The sequence below is a fragment of the Apteryx mantelli genome, chromosome 1 (genome assembly GCF_036417845.1).
Source record: "Apteryx mantelli isolate bAptMan1 chromosome 1, bAptMan1.hap1, whole genome shotgun sequence".
Taxonomy (NCBI): domain Eukaryota; kingdom Metazoa; phylum Chordata; class Aves; order Apterygiformes; family Apterygidae; genus Apteryx; species Apteryx mantelli.
The window spans coordinates 168,159,925-168,187,447 of NC_089978.1; the positions used below are offsets into that span (position 1 = coordinate 168,159,925).

Here is a 27,523-nt window from a genome sequence, read left to right on the forward strand (position 1 = left end):
TTGGGGGAAAAAGAAGAAGAAAAGATTATAAGATTAACACTGACATTTTCCAGAATCCCTGAGAAATCCTTGAGTCAGTCATCAAACACTCCCTGTACTTTCAAGACATTAATACATGGGGCTGTATTTTTAAAAACATCCCAAGCAACCTAGAAGCCCAAGTTCTGCTGACTCACGATAGCCAGAAAAGGGGTGCCCATGGCCTTCCTGCCGTGCCAAGGGGGGTGGAGAAACATTGCTGGTCTGCATGAGCAAGTGCAAACAACACAATTGTCACACTGGATGGGTGAGATGACTGTCACCTTGCTTTAGGGATGGGATGTAACTTGCAGATGGAGACATCTAAATTTAGATGTCTGCAGGTTATCATCTAAATGTGAGCTGTGTGTCTGAGCTCCCATCATAGCCAGAAGGCCGTAAGGAGTGGCCCAGCTGATAGGATGCAGGTGACTATTTCTGTATGTACTGAAATGCTCCTGGGTGTGGTTGGCCTTAGTTCAGTTGCTCGTACATCAGCATCTAGTGTTATTTAAGATGCCACAGGATATCCTGCCTGGCTTCCAGTGGCTGCTCTGGGAGCACGTGGGTCTACCCTACCTCCTGTGTCAGACCTGCCAGTCCCATGCAGATGTTTTGGATATCCTTGAGCATCTTGAATGGCTCTAGAGACTTTTGTATGGGCAACTGCATTGTGTTCTGGCTCTCCAGCTGAGACACTCAGCTTATCTATAGGCACCTAGATGTAGGTGTCCATCATGTGGGCTCCATCCTGGTGCGTAAGCATAGGTGAATAGCCCATTCAAGCTGCTCTAGGGTTACTGAGACATCAGCACAGGGCTGTCATATTGCATGCAAGAGCTATGGGAGACTGTCCCTCTGGAGCATCAGCTCACACTGAAGAGCCCAAGAGATCTCAGATGGTCCTAGGCACCTATGTGTGGGCAAATGAACTGAATCCTAGGTGTCTACAGAGCAGACATCTTCATCTGAGCCAGTTGTCCAGACTCCCACAATAGTCAGTGGAGAGAAAGAGGCACTTCCCAGGGGAGTTTCAGTTGACTTAATCAGGATGAACCCATAGAACACCGAAGAAGCACCTGTTCTCTCCATCAGAAGTAAAGGGAGATCAGGGAATGAATTCAGATACGGGTCTCTATATTTGTCAGCTGAATTGCATGGCAAGTCTCCAAAATCATTGCAACAGAATCCGGTAGTAAAACACTGGCAATGCTGTCAGGCCCCTTGAGAGGAGGCTGTGGGTAGCAAAATGGCTTGCTTTGGCCATACTACAGTCCTGGACAGGCAAGCTAACTGCTGGTAAGTGGGGAGGAGCAGCAGATACTACAGACAAGGAGAGGAAGGGATGGTGGCAGGAAATGACCCTTTGGGCAGCATGTGCCCATGCCTCCACTTCCCATCCTTGGGCGGCAGGAGGAGGAGGGCTGGGCTCTCCCTTTGCCTTGGCTTCACTCCTTTCTCCTGCTCTTCTCCTTCTCACCGCAGGCATCACTAAGCCCTGCTCCCTCATCATTGGGATGCCAATGTTCAATGCTGCCCATGGTGAGAAGGAGCCTTGGGCCAGTCCTGCTCCACTGGCTGCAGTGTTGCAGGACTGAATCACCAGCAAAGAGCGGAGCACTGCAATCCCTTTCAGCTCAGCCAGGTCTGGAGCAGAAAGCATGTCTGAGAGGGTCAGAGAGTGAGTTAGTATCTTTTATTAAAGTGACTGATAAAGAAAGTAGATGTCTGGGGAGAGACGGTGCTTAGTGCTCTAGAATGTGTCTAGATAATGTGTTTATTTGTGGTCAGTGGTATTGGCTGCATCTTGCATATGTTTGTGCCATTGCTTCTGTTTGGCTACCTGTACAATACATTGACATCATGGAAACCACCTTGCTCTTTGAAAGATCCCCTCGTCAGCACTTATCACAGTCATACTGAGCTAACATCATAGCAGTCTCCACCCTGTCCAGCCCCTTCCATTTCCTTCAGTTTTAAATTAGTTCAGGTATAAACATTGTGACACCCTTGGAAACAATCATGGGGCAGGGGACTGGCACAGAAGTGATGGACCTTCAGTCCAGGCAGCCAGCTCAGACCACCTCTGACTTAGAAAGGAGTGAAGACAAGTGCAGGGTCTGTCATTTCTGGAAGGGGACATGTGGCACCTCCCCATAACACTTGGCTCTGTTCTGGGGGAGGCAGGGTCTTGTCTCTGAATTCCCTGTGCTCTGGCTCTGAAAGTTAGTCCAGAGACTACCAAAAACTCCATCTAAGGAGTCAAATCCTTTTTTTTTGGGAATGAAACATGTGGCACCAAAAAGTGAATGTTTTCTAGAAGTTTCCAGAAAAATCTCATACAGATGTCCTTAAGAGCTTCCATTTGTGTCTGCAGCCATCAGCTCTTCCAAATTGCATGCTGTGTTCCCTGCCATTTTCAGTCTCAGGAACAAAATAAACATTTTCAGTACATAACAGTGATGTGATTCTTTGCCAGGGAGCACTGATTGCTTCTGCCTCTCAGACAGGCTTTCTTCTTTGAATAAGTAGGTTTTGGTCAGCCCCTTTCTTCTTCTGGCTTCTAAATGCCCGGATTCCTGATTCAGGGAGTTCATCTACTGGGAGAAGGAGAGATTTTGGCATGAAAAAGGCAAGGAGACCTGTTAAAATATTCAGACCTGCACTACGGAGTATGTCATATAAGCAGACTTTCAAACCTGTGAATTATCTACCTGAGCATCCCTAACTGGTGAGATGACACTACTTCTGCAAATGTAATAGCAACAGACTGCCTGGTTCTCTGCTAGGAACATAACACTCTGCTACGTTACAAAAGGAATGATTTCCTTATGTAATCACAGATGCTCACAGCCTAGTACCTGGAAACCCGGGGTAACAAATGGCTTCTGGAGCACCCTAAGGAAACTGCCCTGACTCCATGGCTTAGACTTGCTCCCTACCCTACAGGGTCAGATGTTGTATTATCTTCCATACTGCACAAGTATGGAAGCCTAAGCAAGAATGGGATAAATAAGTGGAGAGAAATTAAGAGTATCTGTGGTTGTGATCATTTTGGCTAGGAAGAGCTTTCTCATATAACAGAACTGGTGGCAAAGTCCTCAATGACTATGAGCAAGTTCAATGAAAATGAGATTTATCCTTTCCTTTTGGACTTTCAGTCACAGGCAGATCAACATTTCACTGATGACACCAAGTCATTCCTCTAGATGGATTTTGCTGGAGGCATCCTCTACCCCCCACTTACCAAGGGAGCTAAGAAGGCTCCAGTTGTCCTTTATCCCGTTAGCCCCATCTGCCTTTGTGCTGGTACCACACGTGTTCCAAAAGCAGCTAAGCTGCAATGGTATGGATGCATGGGTGGGTATTGTATTGCACATATGTTTGTCAAGAAGTGCATAACTCTAAGGGAACAGGATCTGTAAACATATCAACTCATGAGGATGTTGCTGATACTCCCCAGAAGGAAGACATGCCAAGGGGGACCCAGAAGAACCTGTGCTTTCCCTTTCCTCAAAAGGCTGATTCTGAGGCTGGGGAAATCATTTAGAAGAGAGGGGATGTTTGGCCACATCCTTAGCTGGTGCAGCCTGACAGGAGCTCAGCAAAGTTCTCCAAGAGGAGATGGTGTTTGATTTTCTTGTGTGCCAGTCCTCATTCTTTGTGTACCCTTGCCTGGCATTAATGCCGTTCCCTTTGGTATTCCTTGCCCACCATGCTTTGAGTACTTTTTCTTTTCTGCTCCACATTGGTGGGAAGAGATAACTGGCTGAGATGCTCACTGAGAGGCAATCAGGGCCTCTCTGACATGGATGACTGTTGGTAATAGATTTTCTGAAACAGTCAACCTGCCTTGGAGTTTGACACCGATTTGTCCTGCTAGCAGTGTCTTGAATAAGAGGTTCTGCAGGGCACTGCTTCTGCACAAGAAGCATTCCTGGGAATCAAGTTGCACATGAAGTCTCTGCTCAATGATACAGAAAATCCTGCTTTAGAAATTCCTGGTAGCAGATCAAACACCACTGCAATGACACAATGCAAAGCTGAGATCTAACATGAATCACTCCTCTGTTTTTTCAGAAAACAAGTATTGATAGATGTTTTTTTTAATCAACAAGCTTCATGCTGGCACTGATCTTGTCTCTCTGCACACAGCCAGCACAAAATCTGGCATAAACTCCATATCATGTGTCTTGGCTACGTTATCAGAAACACAATTGTATTTGTACTTTCGATCTGAATCAGATGCATCCTATTGACTGATACAGATCTGCACAAACCTGCTATCGATCACAGAATGATAGCCTCGGATTAGCCAGTTATTTGGGTTCATGTGTGTTATCCAGCCAAGGCTAATCATTAATCAAGTGCTGTGATTTCTCTGGGAGGAAATGGGGGGTGGGGAAGAAAGAAATATAAGACAAAGAATGTAAAATAAGGTGGAAAATAATTGTGCTGCAGACCATTGCTCCTGAAAATTTCCTTGCAGTCTTTTCTGAATTACTGTCTGTGCTCCAGTGTGGAGGTGAGCATGCCATCTCACAATTGACCCTTTCGAGATTGCATAGTGTATCCCAGCTTGTGTGCTTGTTTCTTTGCTCTTTCCCCATGGCTCTAGGTACATGCCCTTGCCCAGTTCAAGGAAATCTTCCAGCACACTCCTGTATTTTAAATGTAGCTTCTTTGCAGCAGGGAACAAAACTTCCCAGACTGTGAATTTCTCTCTGATGAGGGGAGGGAGCCCTGATGCTAGAGCAGGTCCCCACCTCTGGGTGCTAGAAGTCTCTGTGTCACCCCTAAGAGCTGGAGAGCTACTGAGAAGCCATGTAGGCCCATGGGCAACCCATGATGGCTTCAGGGAAATTTTACCAAGGGACTTGATAACAAGCAAGGCCTTGGTGTCAGCTCCAGTGCAAAATATCTTATTGTGGCTTGGGGAGGAGGAGTTGCTCTTCTGTTTATTTTAGTCTTCTAGAGTATGTGGTGCTGGGATGGCAAAGTCTACATGGGTGAAGGAGGGAGCTCCTAGCACTGCTTTGTTCCAGAGACACAGCTGGCTTCCAGCAGCTGGGTGCATTTTAGCCTGTGGGTCCTCTTGTTCTGAGGGGAGCTGGTCTGTATTTCTCTGGGCTTGAGCTGCAGGCTGCTGGCAGCGCCATGCCAGTGTTGACCCAGCAGAAATGCCAGTGAGTAATAGTTGCCATGCTATACACATAAATAGATTATAAAGCCAACGCCTCAGTTCTGCTTGCTAATTCATCCAGGGTAAAATTCATTGCTTGAGTCACAGGATGTGAGGGTACAGTATATGGCCATAAAGTGCCTAAAATGCGTCTCAGGGCAGGTCAAGCACTTGTGTGTCAGGAGGTGTGAGGGAAGCCCTAGCTCAGCCCATGCTGCAGTCCTTCCTCAGGGCAGCACATCTGCAAAAGGGGCCCGTGCAGCCTCGTAAGCATGCAGAGAGCCAGGAGAAACCAGAGCATGTATTTCTCTGTGTGTGTATGCATATGCATGCATACATATGTATGCATATGCATGCATGCACACACAAGTGTATGTACTTGGAAGGGAGAGATGAAGAAGGGGATTTCAGGAAACAGCAGCCCTCTCTCTTTCCCTATCCCTTCCTCCCCCCATTAGCTCCAGCTGATATAGTGCAGAACCACCCATTTTGTTGGTGGGGCTGCAGTCACGTGTCTGCCCCCTCCCCACACACTGTCCTGACCCTGGGGCTGCTTGGCCACCTGCACATTTTGTTGCATGCTCAGACTGGCACTGGGTGCCGCAAGCCTTTGCTCTGATGTAGGTCTCCCCTGCCACCTGCTAGCAGTAGCTGTCCCAGAAGGGGATACTCAGTATCTGCAGGGAGTGAAGCTCACAGAATAAGCCCGTGGCAAGACAGAGGAAGAATTTGGTTAAATGAGGGATGAGCACAGTCAGGGTAGGGCTAGAACCACACTTCCAGGGTGTGCAAAAGCCTTTTCACTCAAATCTTGGAGACTCCCCCTCTCTCTGGCAACTCAGGTGGGAGGCGAGTGAATTGCCCTGAAGGCAGCAGCAGTCTGGAAGCACTTGGTTTCTGGCATGAGCCACCCTCTTGGGGGCCTGGAGGTCTGGTACTCTTCAGCTGTACACAGATGGACCCTATAGAACGTGGGCAGCAGGTCCCACCATGGCATGGTGGGTGCGGGTCACAGCCCAGGACGTTCATGCTGGGTGGAGGTCACGGAGCCTGCTGGGCAATAGTGCCTGGCATCCTCAGCTTAAAAGGCAGCATGATGCTGGGTGCCTTCCTTTCACTTGGCACATTCAGATGCAAAGGTTTCACTCCTGCCACCGCTCCTTCCGTCAAGCTGTAGTTAAAGCCAGTGGATTGCTTTTCTGACCTCCAGGATACCATAGGCATGCCAGTATCCCCAAACAGTGCCTTGCTAGAGGCCTGAAACTAGAGTTCAGTGCTTTGCTCCTCCCTCTAAAATCCTTTCTTGAATGATCTTCCTCATTCAACAAAATTCACCAGAAAACCCCCAAAACCCCAATATTTGCCAGGAGTGATCAGCTGTTGTGTCAATATGAGGGTCTTTGAGACCTCTCCTGTTCTACCTGCTAATTGCAACTGATGCCTTATGAGACTTCTAAACCTCCTAGTATCACTGGTGACATTAGGTTCCCCAAGGGTCATAGCAAGGTTTGTTTTGTGCATGCCTGCTGTTAATCTTAGTTAAATAGCATAAAATCTATGATGTAATGATACTCATCCAAATAGCTGTACTCGGGGAAGATGAGAGAGGGAAACAGTGCTCTATTGTACCTGCTTAACAGAGGCAGAAACGCAAATGGGTGTGTTTGAGAGGCCTGATAACATTCCTGCCCTAAATGCTTGCTTCTGTAAAATGATGCCTTTCATTGCAGTTACCAGCTAATCTCGGTGGGCATAAAACCACACACAAACATGCAAACTTGCGCACAAGCAGGCACACACAACAGCTTGGCCACACCCAGCCTCACAGCACCTGCAGCACTTTTGCCTCTCTGTTGTTGTAATACATATTAAAAATAGATACAAATGTAGGATTTGCAAGGTGCAAGGGTGCTGTTGCTGAAAGTGGTAGCCAGGAAGACTAAGACAAAGGGCAAACGTGTGCCAGGAGCACCACCGAAAATAGCTTCCCCTAAAAAAAACAACATGGGGTGTTTAGCAAGTGCTCCACTCTGACAGCACCTGCTCATTTGCTTTCTGAAGCCAGGTCTAAAAGATCTGCATTCTTTAAATGCCACTAAGTTCAGCGGATGCACTTTGTAAAGATGAAGCACTTAATGCCATAGATTTGAATCCTAGCCAGACAGATTAAGTATTTTAGAACTGAAGCTGAGGCCCTAATGTAATCCATTTCATTATTCCCCCTTTAATTCCATTATAAGAAAAAGTGGAGATCTCAAGGGGAGAGCTAACTGGAAAGTGCAGTCTGTGCATAAAATTCCTGCTCTTATTGTTGTAAGTTTTCTGATAAAGGCAATGAAAAAATAACTTTTAGCATACAGAGTCTTACACACATAGTCACACATACACAAATGAACACACACACATTCTCCCTCATTCCTTTAATCAGAATGCCATCATGCCATCCAAAGTTCAAATGGAAATTTCCACTGGTCATCCAGACTAGCTGGTGGGACTCAAAGTGCCTCCTGAGCTGCTGCTGGAGTAGTTTCTGTCTCACCTCAAGCTTTTGTTTAACTTCCCTCCTGCTTTCAGATAACACTGGGGGGCTGTCTGGCTGGTTGTGTTCCCCTCCCTTGCTTTGGGGGTAACTAAAGATTTTGTGTTGTAAGTGTGCCAGGTTTACATGAATCAAAATAACAAGCAATACCAGGTTAGAAAAGAACATTACGCTGCTGAATGTAAAATGTAAACTCTTGTACTCTGGGAACTACCAGTCTGGATGTTGTGCCCGGGGCTGGTGAAGGAAAACAGGGAGATGTCCAAACTACACAGAAAAAAGGGCTGCTTGCCAAGTCTCCAGCCCCGGTTATTTTTCCTCCAACTTTCCTAACCAGACAGGAGCTCCCCTAACCTGGGGGGAAAAGAATGTCAATACTCAGCTGTTAGTAGCAAAATGGGTATGATGCATTGGCTGCAAGGTTTGAAGAGCTTCTGGTTTGCAGTGTAGAGAGAGAGCACGTGCCAGTGGATTTTGGTCCAATTTGGACTGATAACTTCAAGTAAAGAACACCTCCTAAGCTGGAAACTACCTTTTTGTGCTCTTTTCCTCCTGCTGCCCTTGCTGACAGATGGGCAGGACCCCAGTGAGCTCTGCCCAGGAGACTTGCTAGTCCCAGGGCCTGCTGTTGTCTCTATAGCCAGCAGTCCTGGGCTGTTTTGCTTAGTAAACAAAAATGACACCCCTAAGTGACAGCCATGTCCCAGGGGAGGGTTTAATGAATGTTTAACTGCTAATTAACCTCCTCAGAAATGCAAGTGCATCTCCAACTAATGATAGTGGTGACAAGCAGCAGGAGCAGCCCAGGGAAGCAGTGAAGAGGAGGGACGTCTCTGATGGCGTGTGTGAGATGGGCAAAGGGAAGCTGCAGCTGCCCCACAGCAGATGCTGCTCCACCTAGTGCTGTAACAGGTGTAAGGGGAGAAGTTACCACACAATTTTATGTTACATGGGGTTAGAGCCTGGACAGTATTCTGTGTCAGGTCAGCTGAAGGAATTTCTCCATCACCAGGCCTGTGACATAATTTTAGGCTTTCATAGCCATCTGCAACCCTACCAGCCAGTCAGTGGTAATAGTTAGCTTTCCTCCAGCCAGAACTAAACTTGCACAGTTGATTTGAAGCTTTGTTGAACTGCAACTGTACTAGGCCAACTTCAGGTCCCAGCTAAACCTGAACAAAAATGAAATTCAGCCTAAAATGATTCACTTCTCTCATCAGCAGCATGTCTTTACTACAGGTAAAGGCAAAGGAAAGAGACAATCCATGTATGTGATCACACCGAACAAACCACGAATTCTGGATATATTACATGACAGTCAGACTTCTTTATCAGTCCCAGCATCTGTTGCAGTCTTGTTGCAGTTCAAAAATATTTCCTGTTACATAACAGTTGATAATTCCCAATCTCCGGAGTGGTTAATCTAGATGTACACATGCTTAAAACCTCTGCTGGCCAATTGAAATCTGACTTTCCCAACCTCTCATTTATAATCACCAAGCACAGAACAGGTGCTACTGAGTCTGTTAGTGGTTAGGACATATCCTGAGCTTCCAGGAAAACACAAAATTGATAGGTTTGTCATAAATCTAACCAAACTCCTCTTTACACACCAAATAGATTTAAGACTAACACAATTAATGAGTTCAAATAAGATGATGAATATAAACAAACATTCTCTTCCTAACAAGCAGCCCTACGTTATTAAGCAATGAGACACTTTCCCATTGGGCCCAGCAGGATCTTCATTGCTTTATCATTTACCACCCATCTTCTAAGGCATCTGTGAACACAGATCCCAGTTGGGTCCTGACTGGATGAGATGGGACGTGTCCACAGGTATGTAATAGAGTGACCTCCACCTGCACAGGGGCTGTAGCAGGTTCCTTCAGCAAGAGGGTTTAAAACTGGTACAGAGCCTCCTAAAACCCCAGCAAGATGGAGAGCACCATGCAGGACCTGATGGCACAGCTCCCATCTTCCCCACTCCCTGGAGAAGATGAGGAAGGTGGTACTGGAGGCAAACACCTTGGGCAGGCACCTGCCCACTTGCTGGGACAGCAGCCTGTAGGACCATGGCACGGGACAGCATGAGAGGTGAAGCAGGGAACCGGTGCTGGGGCAGCCTATGGATGTGGTCAGAGGGGCAAGGCAGGGCGCAGAAGGAACATAGGGGGACACACACATGAGACCATCTGGGAGACAGCACAGAGGTGGATGTGGCATGGCTCAGGGGGAGGAGATGGGAGGTCCCAAAAAGCCACCAAAGAATGGAAGCTCCATAAGGCAACATGGTCTGGGGCAGGTCAAGAACCAGGAAGCCCTGCTCAGGGAGGACTTCAGCAGTGCTCAGCAGGCCCATGCCAGCTGAACGAAGCACTCAGGTACTGGTTAGTTATGTGAAGGGAGGCTTTGGCTGATGCTTTCAGAGGAGTAAGTCAGTCCTTGTGGAGAGGCCCGAAGGCAGTGAGGGATGCTGCACCCAGGCATTAGTGGGTGGACAGGCTCCCTCACCCCAGCCCACACCAACAGATTCCCTCTCCCTCATCAGCGGGAGAGTAGTTCCCTGGCTGCGTTCTCCTGCAGGCACTGGTGTCCTGGGATCTCCGTTGTCGAACCCTTCCAAGAGTTCAGGGTGGCCCCTGGTCAGCTCTATCTGATCAGACATGGGAGGGGATGGGGTAATAATGCAATCCTCCAGACAAGTGCAGAAGAGTAAAGATATAAATTCTGCTTATCTGGGCAGTGAGATTTCCCTGAAGTGCTGAGCAGGCTGGCTAACCTGCTCTGATATATCAGTACAGACTCATACATCAGGCAATCCTCACTCCTGCCTCAGGGCCCAGCCCAATGCCCATTTTAGTCATGGAGAAAAAATGGATTTGACAGCTGAAGCTGGCATTTAGGCAGTGCCCAAGTCCACAGGCTGTTTCCTTGTGCCCAGGATTCATTTTAAGGCTCAGCATGGCTTTTGGTGCAGAGACTTACCTTGGCTTTAGCAAAGCAGACAGATGATGATGTATTTGTTTTGCCACTGTGAAGGCTGCCAAGGAGGACAGTGTCCAAATTATGGAAACTAGATCCCTTCATTGCTAGGTCACCCAGCTGTGGTTCACTTCAGATAGCTGCTTGTCAAGGTCATTCCCCACCACGAGATAACAGCTCCATTCAACTCCCCAACCAGCTTGAAAATAGGGACTTCCCCTCTATCAGGCCTACTCTTTATCCCAGTATCTTCACATGTCAATAACCACTGCACACTCCTCTCAATAGGCTTCTGCATATTTAAGTCTTCACTCTATGAGCACTCTGAAGGAGAAAAGCATCTCCCCAATGCATTTTTTGTGCTTGTAAATCAGTAATACACAGTCCTGTAGAGCTCAGGCTGCTCGGAGGAGCAAAGGTCTGACACAGCTAGCAAAACTGAACACTTCCACCTGGGAGGCTACCCTGGCTCAGGCAAGTGAGGCTAAAGAACATGGCAAGAGAGGAGACCTCTCTCAGTCCTTACCTGCTTGGCACAGGACAGGCAAATACTGCTGGTTCAACACAATAACTGGTTCCCCAAAGGACTTGTTAAAAAAAAGGCTTCTTTGCATGTGTATAAGATAAAGAGATATTGACACTCACCAAGGATTTCACTGAGACTGTGCCCTCCAGCAGACTGACTTCTCTTTGCACAACAGGTTTGTCAACAATAGGACACTAAGAGGGCCCTGCACTAGCTGTGCCTTCTTCTGCATCTACTGCTTCTACTGAATTCAGAAGAGCCGCACCTGTGTAGTATAGGATTTTCAAAGGAACACAGCAGTCACCTGCTCTCAAACAGTTCACGCAAAGACAAGATCAGCTAGACCACAGACAGCAATTACCGCAGTTCCCCTTCCATCAGCATAACTAAACCATGACAGAGAGGGTGATCCCTTGCTAACCACAAAAGCTAACCACAAAGGCTGAAGTTAGGGAACGCTTGTTCCCAGCTCATTAGCAGCACAAAGGACTGATACTCCCATCTCAGTCAAGAGCCAGGAATGAGCGACATGTATTAACACTGTACAGCTGCTTTGATCAGGTACATATGTCAACCTATGAGTTGAAATTAAAAAACATGTATGCATATGTCCATGTGCGTGTGTGGATGTACATACACACACATACAGGTGTTCGTGGGTGCACGTTTGTATATTTATTTATGGCTGAGTGGATGGAAATTTTATTCTGAAACATGCAGCTGAGCCACCCAATGAAGTCCCACTCGCTGACGCAGGGAGCTGTTCCTAGGCCGGACCAGATGACAGCATCTGGCCTGTGAAAGCAGCACTGGAATTTTCAAAGAGGAGAGGTAGCCTGAAATTCACTGAGGGGACCTTCAAGGACCTTCAAAGAAATTATCCTCTGAATTAGATAGAGATAATGTAGCTAGGGTAAGAAAAGTCATACCTGAGTGGGAGCCTTGGAAGAACCAAAGGGTCACAACACGCTAGCAGGCTTCACAAGGAAGGGGTTCTGCGTAACAAACTCAAGCTGAGACCAACAAGACTGTGGCTGCAACCACTCAGCTAAGTACAGGCAGAGAGGAGACTATCTTTAGCTTGGATCTTACTGTGAGTAGACTAGCAAATCCATTTCTGCCATTTCTTCACATAGACATCTTACAAGCATTCTTCACTGTATTGTCTCTTTCAGACAGCACAGCCAGTACTTTTAGTTTGCATTTTTTACAGTTTGTATTTTTACCTGAACTTGTCTTGGAATTTGGAAAGGTGACTCCAAGATACCTGGCTAATTCTAAAGCATGCAGACAGCTTTAAACTGAGATACAAGTACTCAGCTTCCCAACACATGGCTTGAGCATATCTAATGGGAAATGGTCCATAGATCTGCAGAATCTCTATGAGGCATCTTGAGACCTGCAATTGCAGAGGTCGGGAAAGGAAAGCTGATTCTATCTAGGCTCTGTCGAAGCAGTCCTTTCAGGTGCCTGCTTCATACTGTTGATTGCGTTTGGGGAAGATCAATCCATTATAATCAAAAAGCCTCTCTGGCATGCACCAAGGTAATGGTTTGATGCACCTGTAAGTATGCACATGAGCAGCAGTAATAGGAAATCTGCTCCTAGTGGCAAATTTATCATTCTGAACATATATTGAGGGAGAGTAAATATTACTTCCCTGCTGATGATACATTAAGCACAGAAGCTCTCAAGGACAGATCAGGCTGGGCACCTCCTGTTATCAATTCACCTTAACTGAGCTGCAATAAAGACAATAGAAGACCAAGTATATCCAATTACATGCTTGACTGGGGCACCTTGATTTTTGTTGCTTTAAATAGAACTGAACGATCCTCCACACATTCTCACCCAGGCTTGCTTCATGAATCCTGCACACCATTCCACTGCTATTCCAGGAAAGTTACTTTTGTGACTCCAACTTTCATTGTGCAAAAGACCTTTTTCTGTGTCAAAGCCAAGAGATTTAACTTTTTGGACCTACTTATGGGATGGGTCAGAAGGACAAGAAAAACACACAAAGGAATTGTTACTTTCAAGAAAGTCAACATAACCAATGCAATCCAAACTTATCATGTGACACCCTCCCTCTACCTCATACAGCTGACTTACAAATAGAAAAACTTGCTCTACCTTTCTTTACACCGAGAAATGTTTGTAGAAGAAAATCTTGGGGAGGAGAAGGGGAGACTTAAATTAGTTCAAATAAGGAGCATGTGTCAAAAGCTTCCTTTCCTGAGGAGAATATAAAAGTGATGGACAGAAGGAATAATCTCTGTAAGGCGGCCTGCAAAAAGGTTCTTTTTCTTCCCTCACTAGGATTTGAATGGAAGACAAAAACATTTTCCACTTTCTGCATAGAAAGCCTAAATTGCATATCCCTTTCCTTAGAAATCCTTATGCAAACATCAAGCTCAATGTATAGTGGAAGGCAGAAGCTTTTGACAGAGTCCTACCCAGAGAGTTTATTTCACAGTGAGGCAATAGAGCAGTGTGTACATCTCCAAATGGATACAGACGCTCCAGCAGAGAAGGTAAAGCCAAATCAGTCCTCTTCTCCCTGGGCATGCATAATTGCCCTATGTCAGCTGCTTGTCAACACAGCTGTAGGCTTCTAGACACTTCCCTGAAAAAAAATACTCGAGCTCCAAGAGTATCTGACCCTTCCTGAGGGGCCCACAGGGCCTATAGTGTTGACACCTGAAGGCTGCACAGTGCTGTTGTCTCCCATTAGACAACAAGGCATGCCCTTGGCACAGCCCAACATACATCCCACCATGAAACATGATATTATCATGTTGAGGAAGGCACATACCTGTGTCCCAAGGGGCTTTGGAAGCAGCAAAAAAGCACTGTTGTCATCATCTTAAGTTCCTGTATCTGAAGGGCCCTCAGGAAGGGATGCAGCAGGGGAATGGCCCCCAGGCCATTTCCTAAAGGCTGGAGAAATGAAACATCTTCAGCTCTCCCTTTTAAATACTGTTATTCAGAAGGACCTTTCATAGTTGGACCAGAAATAAGCTGTCTGAAGAGTAAGGAAGTTTCTTGCAACTAATTTTTTCCCTGAAGAATTTTATGTCAGAAAGTCATAGTCCGATTCTCCAAATTTACACAGTGAGAGTCCCGCCCCCCCCCAATCAACTGGCAAGCGATTAAACAGGAGACAGTGAGAATTCAGAATGACTATGTGACTACTTCTGGCATGAAAGCCAGATTTTTCTGCATTTGCTTTACAACATTTACAAGAATTAATTGCTCACTTCAAAGTTTACAGAAGCTCCTCACATGCCACTACAGGCAAACCACAACTTCACATTTGTGCAAGATCAAAATGCTCAGTACATGCCTGTGTCTTTCACAGGTCATCCAGTCAATGCCATTCCTTCTTAAGTACTTTCAAGGGCTTTTAAGTATTTAAAACTTCTTCCTTCTTCAGTGCTTGGCTAAACTGGGAATGTTTACTGGTTTCAGCCTCACTTCATAAACTAAGTCCTTCCAGATTCTCAATCACTTGGTATGCTGAGAGTTCACTCCTAAACCGAGCCTTTTCTCATCAGAGGTTCATGAACTTGCTAGAAGGTCAGCATATTTAGCTCACCCTTTTGGTCATCTTGGGGTGGGGGTAGTGGGGAAGAGGAGAAATGGGTTGCCTGGTCGTTGGGGCAGGATGCATTCCTCAGGTAGCCCTGAAGTCAGGCTGACACATCTCAGGCTGCAGTCCTAGGATTATTTTAAGCAGGCTTAAGCTCAGGCTGCCACCACAGAAAAGACCCCTGGATTCCCTGCCCTCCTGCCCAGCTGCACTCTCTTGCCTGCACCCCTTCCCTTCCAGCCCCTGAGTAGAGGGCACACCACACTGGGGAATTTATCTAGCCAAACCCATTCCCAGACAGGTCAGTTCAGCTCAGCTTCTGCTCTGGATCACCGTATGGTTGCAAGGAGTGCTACTTTTGCAGTTATCCTCACTGACCTTGATCTGGAATGATGATACAATGAAATCTCTAATTTTGGTTTCCTACTGCTAGGGCCTGCACATAACTTCTTTCTCGTCACTTGCACTAGCACTTATTTTTATTTCCCTCCCACCCCCTGCTAGCCATACAATATTTAAACAAAAGACACTATATCCCTATTCTTCCCTGCTTAAGGAAATGCTACATGCCTGTGCAGTATTAGAAAACAAAATTACAAAAGATTATTTAAAATATGTATTGCAAGTACATAAACAATTCTCTTTTCATTATGGACTTTGTGAAGTGCAGAGTTATTTCAAAATGCAAACATCCTTGTTAAACATCTTCGAGGAATACAGCTTTTGTTGAAACCTCATTTGAGTTTCACCCACAAAAACTGGCAAGTTGTTTTAGTCTCATGTCACTAAGGCTAATCCTCCACCTCAGCTCCCTGCTGTACAAAGACTCAAGAGGCGCATGGAGAGGCATGCTTCAGAATTGTTCCTTGAGAGTCCTCCTGACTGAACAAACACATTGGCATCAGATGCCATACAAAAGTATGCATCCATACATCTATCAGTACTGGTATTTTCTGAACTTCCTTCCCCAAGACAGGTCTCGCTTTGTATTTTTCCCTTCATTTCTCATTAGATCAGCTACAGATTTTCCTTCAGTCTGGCTGAAAATTCTGTTCTGACAGCTAAATACATCTTTAGACACTCCCTACTTCAGTTATATAAACATTCTCCAGCCTAGCTCTCATGGTGTAATCACAGTAAGAAACTATTTCCTGCCACTCCAACTTGTTGAAATATTTTTAGCTGAAACTGAACACATACTTGTGGCAGGTGAGGCACCAGTGAGAATGTGGGTGTGGGAAGACCTTTGCTTTTCTAGGGCTAAGGCTTTCCACAGCTTGTCATTCCAACTAAAGGGAGATGAGCAACACTGTCTAGGAGTCATTCCTCTCAAGGACGCTCTGTGCACTTTTACAAGGAGTGGTTTTACTATTTCCCTCCTGTATTATTCTTGCAGCTGCACAGGAGACACAGAGAACATTTTATCCCATCAAGGGGGAAGACAGACCTCCACAGCTGTTGCAGCCATCTTCACAAAAGAGCATGGAGAGCTGCTGAAGACTCCACTAGTCCCCCATACTACCTCTAAAAGAAATGACCCTGCCCCACCTTCCCCAGCAGTATAGTTGCCCTTCACATCACTTTATGAGGTTGGTTCAGGACTGACTCAAATGCGTATCACCCAAGTTATGTAGCTGGGAACATTGCTGACAGATTTTCCATAGATGCAGAGCTTTAGAGGGTTTATCATCATTTGCTGATAGCAGGCCCAACCCTGTCTGTGAAATGTAAGGCAGCTCAAGCATCCAGAAGGTAGGAAAAACAGTCAGGAACACCAGTGCTCTTTTGGGAACAAGTGTTCACATGTCTCCCCCTCCACATACTTGCTCATTTTATTCATCTTTCAATTCTCCTTCTCTGGTACATTCTATAGACATTTCCTCCTACCCCAGGGGGGATGCCATCAAATGACCCTGGAGGATTAACATGTTCTCATTACTGAGTTTCCACCCCTGCCTCTCTGCATAAAGATGCAGATGTTCACAAAAGATACACACCATCTTCCTACATTATAAGGATGCTTTCAGTAGTTAACATGTCCAAGGGCTGTACCCTTACTCATCTGCTGCTGCTCCTCCCTTCTTTAGCCTGCTTTGGAGGTATCAGACTTGAAGGTGAGCATTTGGGAGATCTGAATAAACTACTATGAAAAAAAAAAAAAAGACACTAGCACACTTTTCACACCAGGGAGTGCATTTGTCCCTCATGCAGAAAACAGGTGATTTAAAAGTAAACATGTATATTGCCCTCATTAAAAAACACAGCTTTGTTAAAACTCATATTTTGCAAAATGCATTACCCAAAACAAAAAACTGGTGTATGTACATATACGTTATATTTATGTTAACACTATGAAAGCAACCATTCTGCTGGTCTTGACTATTCCAGAAAATTCTGATTTTCATTCAGATAAAAAAGCCCCAATTGAACATTCAATTTTTCAGAGCAGAAAGTCCAGTTTGTGAGTAGTTCTAATGGTTAGTTTTTATGTTGGATGATCAATATGCAGCTTCTCACTCTGCTCACCAAGAAAAATGGCCAATATAAACTTTTATATTGCCAGGGGAAACTAGCACTAAACTCCTGGTCTGATATGAATAAAAGTATATTTCTCCCATTCTTGCAAGAATCTACTTATATGACACTAAATTCAGCATAAGACGTAGTGAAAACTGCCTGGGGAATAAGTAGGACAACATAGAAAGAGCCTCTATACCCGTTTTCCTCTTAAGACCCGGCCCACGTGCTGCTTGACTATGCGAATACCACCCTCTCGTGTTCGTTTTCAGGTACTACAAGACTCAGCCACAAAAACAACTTTCCAAGCCTTGACCAGCCCTTGAACTTGCCAATCACTCCAGATTCTGAATCCAACTGCAGACAGTGAATGGCTCAATCCAGCTAGAACAGGCTTACTCTGTTCTGGGCCACTCTTCAGCCAACACAGAAGGTATTGATGTCATGTCTGAATCGCTGAGAAGAGTGACCTAAGACGACAATTTTCTGGCAGAGCTGATCACAGAATCACAGAATGGTTGAGGTTGGAAGGGACCTCTGGAGATCATCCAGTCCAACCCCCCTGCTCAAGCAGGGTCACCTACAGCACATTGCACAGGATTGCGTCCAGGCGGGTTTTGAATATCTCCAGAGAAGGAGACTCCACAACCTCTCTGGGCAACCTGTTCCAGTGCTCTGTCACCCTCACAGTGAAAAAGTTTTTCCTCACGTTCAGATGGAACTTCTTGTGTTTCAGTTTGTGCCCGTTGCCTCGTGTCCTGTCACTGGGCACCACTGAAAAGAGTCTGGCCTCATCCTCTTGACACCTTCCCTTAATATAGTTGTATATATTGATAAGATCCCCTCTCAGTCTTCCTCTTCTCTAGGGTGAACAGGCCCAGCTCTCTCAGCCTTTCCTCATAAGAAAGATGCTCCAGTCCCCTAATCATCTTTGTAGCCCTACACTGGACTTGCTCCAGTAGTGCCACATCCCTCTTGTACTGGGGAGCCCAGAACTGGACCCAGCACTCCAGGTGTGGCCTCACCAGGGCTGAGTAGAGGGGGGGGATCACCTCCCTCAACCAGCTGGCAATGCTCTTCCTGATGCACCCCAGGATACCATTGGCCTTCTTGGCCACATGGGCACATTGCTGGCTCATGGAATAATAGGATAAATGCTCAAATGCTCAATGCTTAAAGTGAGAATGGGTCAGTGATGAGACAAGGAAAACCAGGTAGCTTTAAAATTAAGTAAAATATATTTGGAGCTCTCCACAGTACATGTCCTTTAACTAAGGCAAGGGCATCACAGCCATGCTGTGAAAACTGTTGCTTCTTTTACTTTTTCCTCTCTTCCTTCTTCTGATAGGCCTCTCTGATATCAGATGCACTCAGCAAGTTGGGTAGTGAGAAAGAAGCTGCAGCAATGGGAAAGCTGCACCCACACTGCATGCACCCATGCTTCTCTTCAGCACCTCTTCGAGAATGAGCTGGACCAGACCACAGCTACTTCCAAGCCCAGAGGGGATGGTCTGGCATCTGAAAGGAAGACTGATCCCATGGTACTACAACAGACCAGGCTCAGTCTGTAATGAGTGAGGGCACTGCTGAAGCAGAGGAGGGAAAATTGTTTTCCAGCTGCATTCCCCAAATTAATGGTAAATAGTTCTGAAAAAAATCCACTGGATATGGCTTGGTAGACTTCTTTTTTCCCCCCAACCTCACATAGTCATGAAGAGGAAGGTAAAAGTTTGTCCAAACATGAGCTAGAAGCCTTTCCTTTTCTTCTTTTTCCCACCTGCCACTCTATTCCTGATACCAATAGCTTCTTCTGTGTCATCATCATCACCATCCCGAGATCGCTTCTTTTCTCCCTGCTCCCGCAGTTCCTGCAACGCAATCAGGTGATTGACCAAGAGTTCTGGCAGACAAAGAGATCCAAACTGCAACTGTAAGTACGGGGACAAAAGCCACCACCCACCATTCGAGCAAATCTCTGGGCCTCAGCCACACGCTCTGTCAACATCATGACCTCCTCCTCTTGCATGGGGAATGCTGGCAGCTTCTTGCCAATCAGGTGTTCAATGCGCTGGAACAGCTCTACATCATACCTGGGAAAAGAAAAGACAAACACCAACTTGAATCAGCCTTTCCAAGAAGGCTTCAACTGTTTTTACCCACAGACACTGCCCCTCATCTTCAGCCCACAGATATTGTTAGTTTGTGCCGATGGTCCCAGAAGCAACTCTACCTGCATCCAAAAGGTGCCATCCTTGGTGGCAGTTTCACTGACTTAACTCCTTTCAGAATTATTTGGCAAAGACTTTCTTTAAAAGGAATACTTCAGCATTTATCAAAAAACAAGTTTCTTATTTAATTCGCACCATGTATTGTATAATATATGTACATTTTTATAATCAAGTTATAGACAATTAGCTCTGCTAGTTTCATGCCTGCCTCTAGAATTTATCCTAGATCTTTCTCTCCCCCCTCCCCAGGCTTTGAATGCTCCCCTCTTTAAATAAATCTAACTGCTGCCTCAAAATAAGTAGTAGTATTTCCTTCTCACCTAGGATGAGATCAGATATAATCTGCTCTGAGATACAGCAGGAAAAAATAATCCACCATATTCTAACACTTACTGTGTGACAAAGGTGATAGATTTGCCAGATCTCCCAGCTCGAGCTGTTCTCCCCACACGATGAATGTAATCCTGAAAGCAGTTTTCTTGATAAGCAATAAGATATGCACATCAAACACAGAGGACAGGTCCTAGACAATATGCCATATTATTGTTTCTTCAGGAAAGAAAAAGAGCTTGGGGACAAAGCAGGGCCAGGATTAAATGCTTGGAACTGTGTGCAATATTAGGATCTGAGAGGATGCTGGTTTGTAGAGGCATATCTTTGGTTTTCACAGCTGTCCAAATTCTTTCCTTTTCCAAAGAAGAGATGTCACCTGATGGTTCAAAACTGGAGGACAGAAATGATAAATGACTCTGCTAATGGAACTGTCACTTCCTTGGGAAGCTAATATTTAAAACAGAAGTGGACCAACACATCCATTTTCAGCCTCAGCATCTAGTACTCTTTGTTGTCCGTCTTCCAGATATTATCTGGCAAGTAGATATAAAATTGGCAGGCACAGTGGAAGGGAGGATGAATGAGAATAGTTTGGAAACTTCTGATCTATTGAGCCTCCTATTTAAATAGTTCCAGGTTGCTTTCCAGGTTTTATACTGCATTATGGAAATTAAGACACTCTCCTTCATGCAATATCTGTGGATATCACTTAAGTGATATGAGAAAGGGAGAGAAGTGTTCTGTGAGACAGTTAATCCGAAGGGAGGTGCACAAAAACAGTAGCATGTTATTCATGCTGCTCCCCCTAATCATTATTTACCTTTTGTCTTTTTACATTGACAAAAAGAATGGCTTCAGAAGAATGACTATGCTGTCTTCTGTTTACAATGCATAGTACCTTCAACTGTTACAGGGAACAACAGCAAGCACTGAACTGCGTGTCAATACTGTGCTTTCTGAACTGGGCTGGGAAACAAAGTCACATTCCTAAGATAATACTATACTAACTTTCTTCCTTAAAGAAAGTAACCCACATTTTTCAGTTTGCAGTACTTTTGTGATATGAAGGTGAAACAAAGTCATCTTTCTTGAGCAAATCCTCACTGGACATAAAGGGGAGAAGTTTTTTTTTTTTTTTTTTTTTTTTTTTTTTTTTTAAACAAACAAACAAATCCCACAAACAGCTTAAAATGCTAAGGCAGAACCTGAGTCATGGGAAGAAAGATAAGGGCTTCCAGATTTAGGAAGTAGTTAAGTATGACACAATAGAACGCATACTCCAAGGAGACATACAATGCCACAGAGTCTGCCCCCCCTCCCCCCACCAAACTTATGGGATCAGTTCTACAGTTCAGATCAGCCCACCCCAAATTGAAATATCAACTCAGTCACAGAAGCTGCACCACATCTGTTCATCTACAAAAGTGTGAACTAGACTTCCAGTCAGCAGAACAGAGAAAAGTAAAGTCTTTGTTCCTTTGGTGAGATTCAAGGCTCAACATTACGCTTCCTACTGACAGGAAGCCCTCAGTCCCCACACGGAGCAACTCACCTTAGAGTGGGTAGGAATATCAAAGTTTATCACCACATCTACATGTGGTATGTCCAGACCTCTGCTTGCAACATCAGTAGCCAGCAGAATAGACCGTGCCTTTGCCTTGAACTTGTTTAGGGAGCCCAAGCGTTTATTCTGGAAGAGAAGAGGACAAGAATCAAGTAGTCATTTTTTTTTTATATATATATATATATATATATATATATATGTGTGTGTGTGTGTGTGTGTGTATATATATATATATATATATATATATATATATATATATTTAAAAAAAGGAAAGTGTTCGCTTCCAGTCCATATGCTCTTGTTGAAATACTGTTACAGAAGAACTGGGGAGGCGGGGGGAACCCTCAAGAACCTCACTTTTCTAATGTCTCTGAACTATTACAGAAATCAGTCACAGCATTCACATTAGATTAAGTTCTGGGGGCCGGTCCAGTTCACCAGTTGTGGAGTCGCCCTCCTGCAAGGTAGCTGTGACCCAGTATGGTGCAGCCCATTTCCCAAGTGATACATCTCCTGTCTCATCCAGACCGCAGGGTATGCTCATACCTGACTCATTTGCCCATGGAGAGGGATGGCAGTGAATCCCAGGTTACGGAGCAGTAGAGCAGTCCTCTGAGTATTGTTACATGTACTGCAGAATATCATGAAGGAGTTTCCAGCCAGTTCATTCAGTATATAAACCAGGTAGCTGTCCTGTAAAGAATCAGGAGAAAAAACAAACAAACAAAATACAGACAAAAAAAAAGAAAAACATTAACCCCCCCCCCCACAACAACACAGAAGACAACAGATAATCATATACGTTACATTAGAGCAATGGGAAGTTAAGTACAAGCCAGAGAAGATAACAGGATATTTGGCAGAGGTAGGAATGACAAGACAGTCAGAAAAGGGAAAAAACAGAAGTGATACTACCTTGAATCTAGAGGGGATGAAAATATAGTACTGCTGTAGCTTTTCAACTGTTTGATATTTGGAAGAAACAGCACATTTAACAGGATCCTTAAGAGCAGCACGTTGCAGTTTTTGTACCTGAGAATATCAAAGTAAGTTACTACTATGCAGACAGAGGTCTTATCACAAACCTATTCCTAGATGTGTTCCCACCTGTATCAGGCAGCCTACTTGCTAGTATAGCCCAATAGAAGAGAATTAAAACCAGGTGCTCTGCTCTCACCTTCTTGGTCATGGTGGCAGAAAACAGGAATGTCTTCCTGTCTCGAGGAATCACTTTCAATAACTTATCCACCTGTAGAAAGAATATGGAAAGGGAAGTGCTGAACACAACAGCAGTGAAGACACGAGTTCCCTCCAAGTATAATAATCATCCAAATGAAGGGTGCTGCATGTGTGCAATCTGGAGCTCATGTAGGAACAGTAGTCCCCAAAACTTCCCCTCTTCTAAAGGGAGGATGTGGACTGATACTGTGCTAACACTTGGACTGCAAAAGTCAAACAGTACCAATAGCAGGCAACATACCTGCAGGAAAGCATGCGTTGTCAACACAGCTACTGTATAGCATTCTGTCAGGCACTCTGGGGAAAGCAGTTGACTTCAGAGACAAACTGCCCCCTACAGGTCTGTTAGCACTCTGTAGAACTCTCCTAAATTCTATTCTCACTATAGACTTTAGTGCAACTATTAATAGCAAACTGTGACTACATTCTGAGTTCCACAGGATGGCTCAATACAGTGTTTACTTCAAGGGGCCCATACGGTGTTCTAATAGTTTCCTTTAGCACATTCCTACCTCTGTCTCAAAATCCATATTGAGGATCCGGTCAGCCTCATCCATCACTAGGTACTTCAGAGCTCGTAAATTGAAGCCCTTTGTGTTCTCCAGATGATCAATTAGACGGCCAGGGGTTGCTACCAACAAAATCAGAGGTAGCAAATTAAGAATGAAAGCAAAAGAGATTCAGGCAGACAAGAGTCGCTTGTTACAGAAACGGGATTCTTTGCCCAAGACGAGTAATGGCAGATTGCTTTGGGGGAAGCACTCTTTTCATAAAATACTCTTTACATGTTTTGAAATGAGGCTAATGGAGTCAGACTTTTTTTGGGGGGGGGGGGGGGAAGGACTGTGAAATGTATACTAAGAAGGATGAGACCATGGTTTTAAATACTTGGAATAGAAAACTACGCCAAAGGCAGGCTAGCAGAAGTGTTTTGGAATGAGCTTGTAGCAGTGAGGTACTTCACTGGTGTGTATTATAGAAACATTAACTAGGTAGTACTCAGGTCTCAAGACAGAAATACGTAAGGAGGTACTCTCACTCCTTCAATTACACAAAAGCTTCGGGCACTCTTGTTTTTGGACAAATACAATTTGATCATATACATTCCCCATACTCCCTGCACGTTGACTTACCAATTATAATATGTGGTTTCTTGGCTAAGGCCAGAGATTGAGACATCGTGTCAATTCCACCCACAATAACCGCTGCAGGACAAACAATACAGTGAATCTCTCAGTTTAGCACAAGCTGACCGCTGTACCATAGTTCCTTGCCACCCACAGCTATAATGAAAGGCTACCTTTCTTAATGAGAATTTCTTTTATGTTTTGTCATAGCACCCCTGACCTTTCCAGGTATCTTAAGCCATACACTAGACACCCTCGCTATCTCCAACTATTTTATTTTCATGGTTAGAGAGCTGTAGGCAGAAACTATTCCGCACAGCCTAACTCAGCTGCAGAATTTAAGAATTCTAAAAATATTCTCTACAAGCATAAAAGCTATGTGGATATTTGCAGCACCAATGCAGAGAGTCTGAAGGAAATTTTAAACTATATCACACTATACAGCTAAGCTTTATGCAATTTAGCTGAACAAATACTTACTGTTGTGAATTTATCATGTGCTTGAAAAGATTCTTTCCTACTTCTGCCTCTAACTATTTGGACATACAATGCAGAAGAGCTGCAGACTACTCCATAAGAAAAGACCATACATCACAAATACAGCTTTTCTCAAACTTGATACCTTGTCTGCTTTCTAGTGTCAGAAGCTTTTCTCAACTTGCATTCAACCTTTCATACAAATACTCTTCACCTTTTCCTTTGCACTCTAATGCTGCTGACCCTCACCCTTGGGCAAAACTGCTCCAACATCACAAGGCTACTCACCGCTGTGGACACCAATGGAAGATCCAAGAGCTTCAAACTGCTCTGAAATTTGGAAGGCCAACTCCCTTGTTGGTGTGAGGACAAGAGCAAACAATCGCTGAGGTGTTTCCAGCAGTGCTTGAAGAATTGGCAGAGCAAAAGCTCCTGTTTTTCCAGAACCTGTTTCTGCCAGTCCAATGATATCTCTGCCTACAAGGAACAGCAAGGAGGGAGAAGACTATTTACAAATTAGCACTAGAGAAAGAGGCCTTCACAACATTGTGCAAAAAAGCACAGGAGATCCCCAAGGTTAGTAGTGAGACCCGTCTCAGCAATTACTCAGCGAAAAAAGAAAAGATACACAATGATTAAAGAGAACAAAGGACCAGAACAGAGAACTTCATAAGATTTTTGTAGCATTTTTAAAGTGTGACTTCACTTGGGTAATAGTAATAATTACAGTCCCAATTCCTTTTGTTCTCCAATACACAGGCTTTAGGTCCCAGAAAGGCTTTCCTGGAATACTGCTTAAATCCCTTGATCAATTTACAGCCTATTGCTCACATTTGTATAAGTATTCCTAGACCCACTATTGTCAGTTTACCAGCTTACAAGGAAAAGGACTCTAGTGTTCAAGAGTTAGGTCATACCAGCTACAAAACAACAGCACTGCCAAACTCATGTTCCACAAGCCACCATCTTTGCTGTGACATAGATTAAAACAATAACCTAAAACAGTCTGCAGTCAGAAAAGCAAGACAGCAAGTCCCTGGCCCAGGAACAATACTGAATGACATATTTGCAGGCAAGAAGTTGTAATTCATCTGTAGGAGCATTCTGACCTTCTAAATTCCTGAAGCTAAGAAGAACATGTTGCCAATAGGCCTCAGATTGGGGATGCCTTCTCTGGAATGCATTTTTTTTTGGGGGGGGTGGGGGTGGGGAGAGACTCTCATATGTGAATTAAGAAAGGAGCCTGACAACAGTTAAGTAGCAGGACAAAGCAGACACTGAAAGTTTATCCCCATTTTAAATCAGTGCCATTACACTGTATTTCTGCTTGTACTTCATTATATATTTAATATTCCAGAGGCAGAAACGTTTGCTGAATTTTCCCCTTGTAATTTCAGGGTATTTACAGAAAGCCACTGTAGCTTGGTTATTACTCACTCCAGAAATCTAACTTTAAAGAATTGTCTGCTCACAGCAAAGCAGATGACACAAGCTATGTAACCAGTCAAACCATCTCCAATTTCAGACACACACTGCAGAGCTCTACCAGAAGAGCTACTATCCCAGATATCCTTGGGTATTTCACAAAGGAAACGGACAATGCTGACTAGCAGCTCAAATGATTGGTAACAGTTTTATTTAATGTAGAACACCAGAGCTCCAAAACAGAAGTGAGCACACAATAACCCATGTATCCATTTGAAAATATCAAACTGCAAGCAGTGTTATGGAGGAAATGGAATATTCCAAGTTTCATCTGGGAAGGACACAAGGATGAACACAGAGACTACTTCTACACAGAGATCTGCAATGATGAAGAAGCAAGAATGCTCTCATCCCTGCCATTTACTTTCCACTCAGCAAAATTTATTCACACACACCTCCTGGAGCACCCCCACATTTGGGATGAGAGAAGCAAGCTGCTCACCTTGAAGAGCCACTGGAATAGCCTCAACTTGGATCTTTGTTGGCGTCTTCCATCCTAACTGGTCGCAAGCTTCACACAGGACATCTGTCACTCCCTGAACATTAGTGAAAACAGGAAAGGTAAACAGACATCAGCAAGGATCCCTGAATCAAATCACTGATTTAAATAACATACTGCAACAGAATCAAGCTGGTCTCTGACAGAGACAAACCCCAACAGACCCTCAATGCAACTACATGAAAGCGTAGGTTGCTCACAGTGATCCCTCCCAATAACACCACAGATCTGCTCTAAACTGTTAGAGGTGACTGCCATCAGCAACAAACTAATCAAATATGTTTTTAGTTGATACATGCAGCCTTCCGCATGCATCCAGCTGCCTTCTTCCCCTGGCGGGGGGAACATGAGCATGGAAAAAGGAAAACGTCAGGGGAAGATAAGGCGATTTAAAATAAAGACAGCGGGCTGAGGAGCGCAGACCGCTGCAGCAATCCCGCCTAAGGTCCCCGGACCTCCCGCCAGGGCCTCCGCCCCGCTCGGCAACACGCGCGGGGCAAACCCGCGGCGGCGCACGCTGCCAGCCCGGGCCCGGGCCCGCTACGCGGGTGGGAAGGGTGCTCCTCGAGACGGCAGAGCGAAAACCGGGACAGAAGCGGCTCAGCCTCGCCTCACCAAATCCTTGAAGCTCTGCTGCTGCTGCTGCTGCTGCTGCTGCTGCTGCTGCTGCTGCTGCTGCGCTACCGGCTCCGGCTCCACCAGCTGCCCTTGTGCCTCTCCTGCCGCCATTTTGCACTGTCCCCACTAAGCCGGTGCAGCCGCGAAGCACTCTGGGAATTGCCGTTCTTTCCCCCCGGGGGGTTGTGGGTTTTGTAGTTCCGGGGAACGAGCCAATCGGAGAGGGGGGGCGGTGTCTCCGGGGCGACGGGGGCGCGTGGGGGCGGGCAGGTGAGGTGGCGGCGGTGGGTGTTAACGGCCGGGACGGCCTCGCCACCTGCCCTTAGTCAGCCGCCACGGCTGGGCCGCCGCCGGTGTTTCTAGCCTTGTGCTTTCTGGAGGCAGAGCCGCACTGCGGTATCGAAGTACCAGGCAAAGCGGTAGTGCTGCTGTGAGATAGAGGTGATCGTGTTTTCTCATGGTTAGGAGGCATCTTCTTTGTGTATGGAGTTCTTCAGAGTTCGGGCCTCTGGGAAATGAGTTTAATGCTTGAGGTAACAAATGCCGTAATTTTCCCCCCTCCTGATGTAAAGGAGTCAAATTCAATGGGGAAGG

General features: G+C 45.2%; 1 protein-coding gene across 6 annotated transcripts; it reads right to left on the bottom strand.

Annotated features, from left to right (window-relative positions):
- Nucleotides 1-1,182: 1,182 nt before the first annotated feature.
- On the bottom strand, nucleotides 1,183-27,040 carry DDX47 (DEAD-box helicase 47). Of its 6 annotated transcripts, none has more exons than XM_067311282.1 (13): nucleotides 26,927-27,040; nucleotides 26,255-26,348; nucleotides 24,616-24,804; nucleotides 23,857-23,928; nucleotides 23,236-23,354; nucleotides 22,662-22,733; nucleotides 22,400-22,516; nucleotides 22,031-22,177; nucleotides 21,473-21,610; nucleotides 19,981-20,051; nucleotides 19,320-19,449; nucleotides 14,066-14,190; nucleotides 1,183-2,615 (listed from the first exon to the last, which is right to left on the bottom strand). In XM_067311282.1, the coding sequence occupies exons 1-13, from the start codon at nucleotides 27,038-27,040 to the stop codon at nucleotides 2,612-2,614; spliced, it is 1,392 nt and encodes a 463-aa protein (XP_067167383.1). In that variant the 3' UTR covers nucleotides 1,183-2,611. The 6 variants fall into 6 exon arrangements, with proteins under 6 accessions (XP_067167383.1, XP_067167377.1, XP_067167371.1 ...); XM_067311276.1 differs by having other exon boundaries at nucleotides 1,183-2,618; XM_067311270.1 differs by lacking the exon at nucleotides 1,183-2,615 and adding an exon at nucleotides 13,042-13,230.
- Nucleotides 27,041-27,523: the final 483 nt, after the last annotated feature.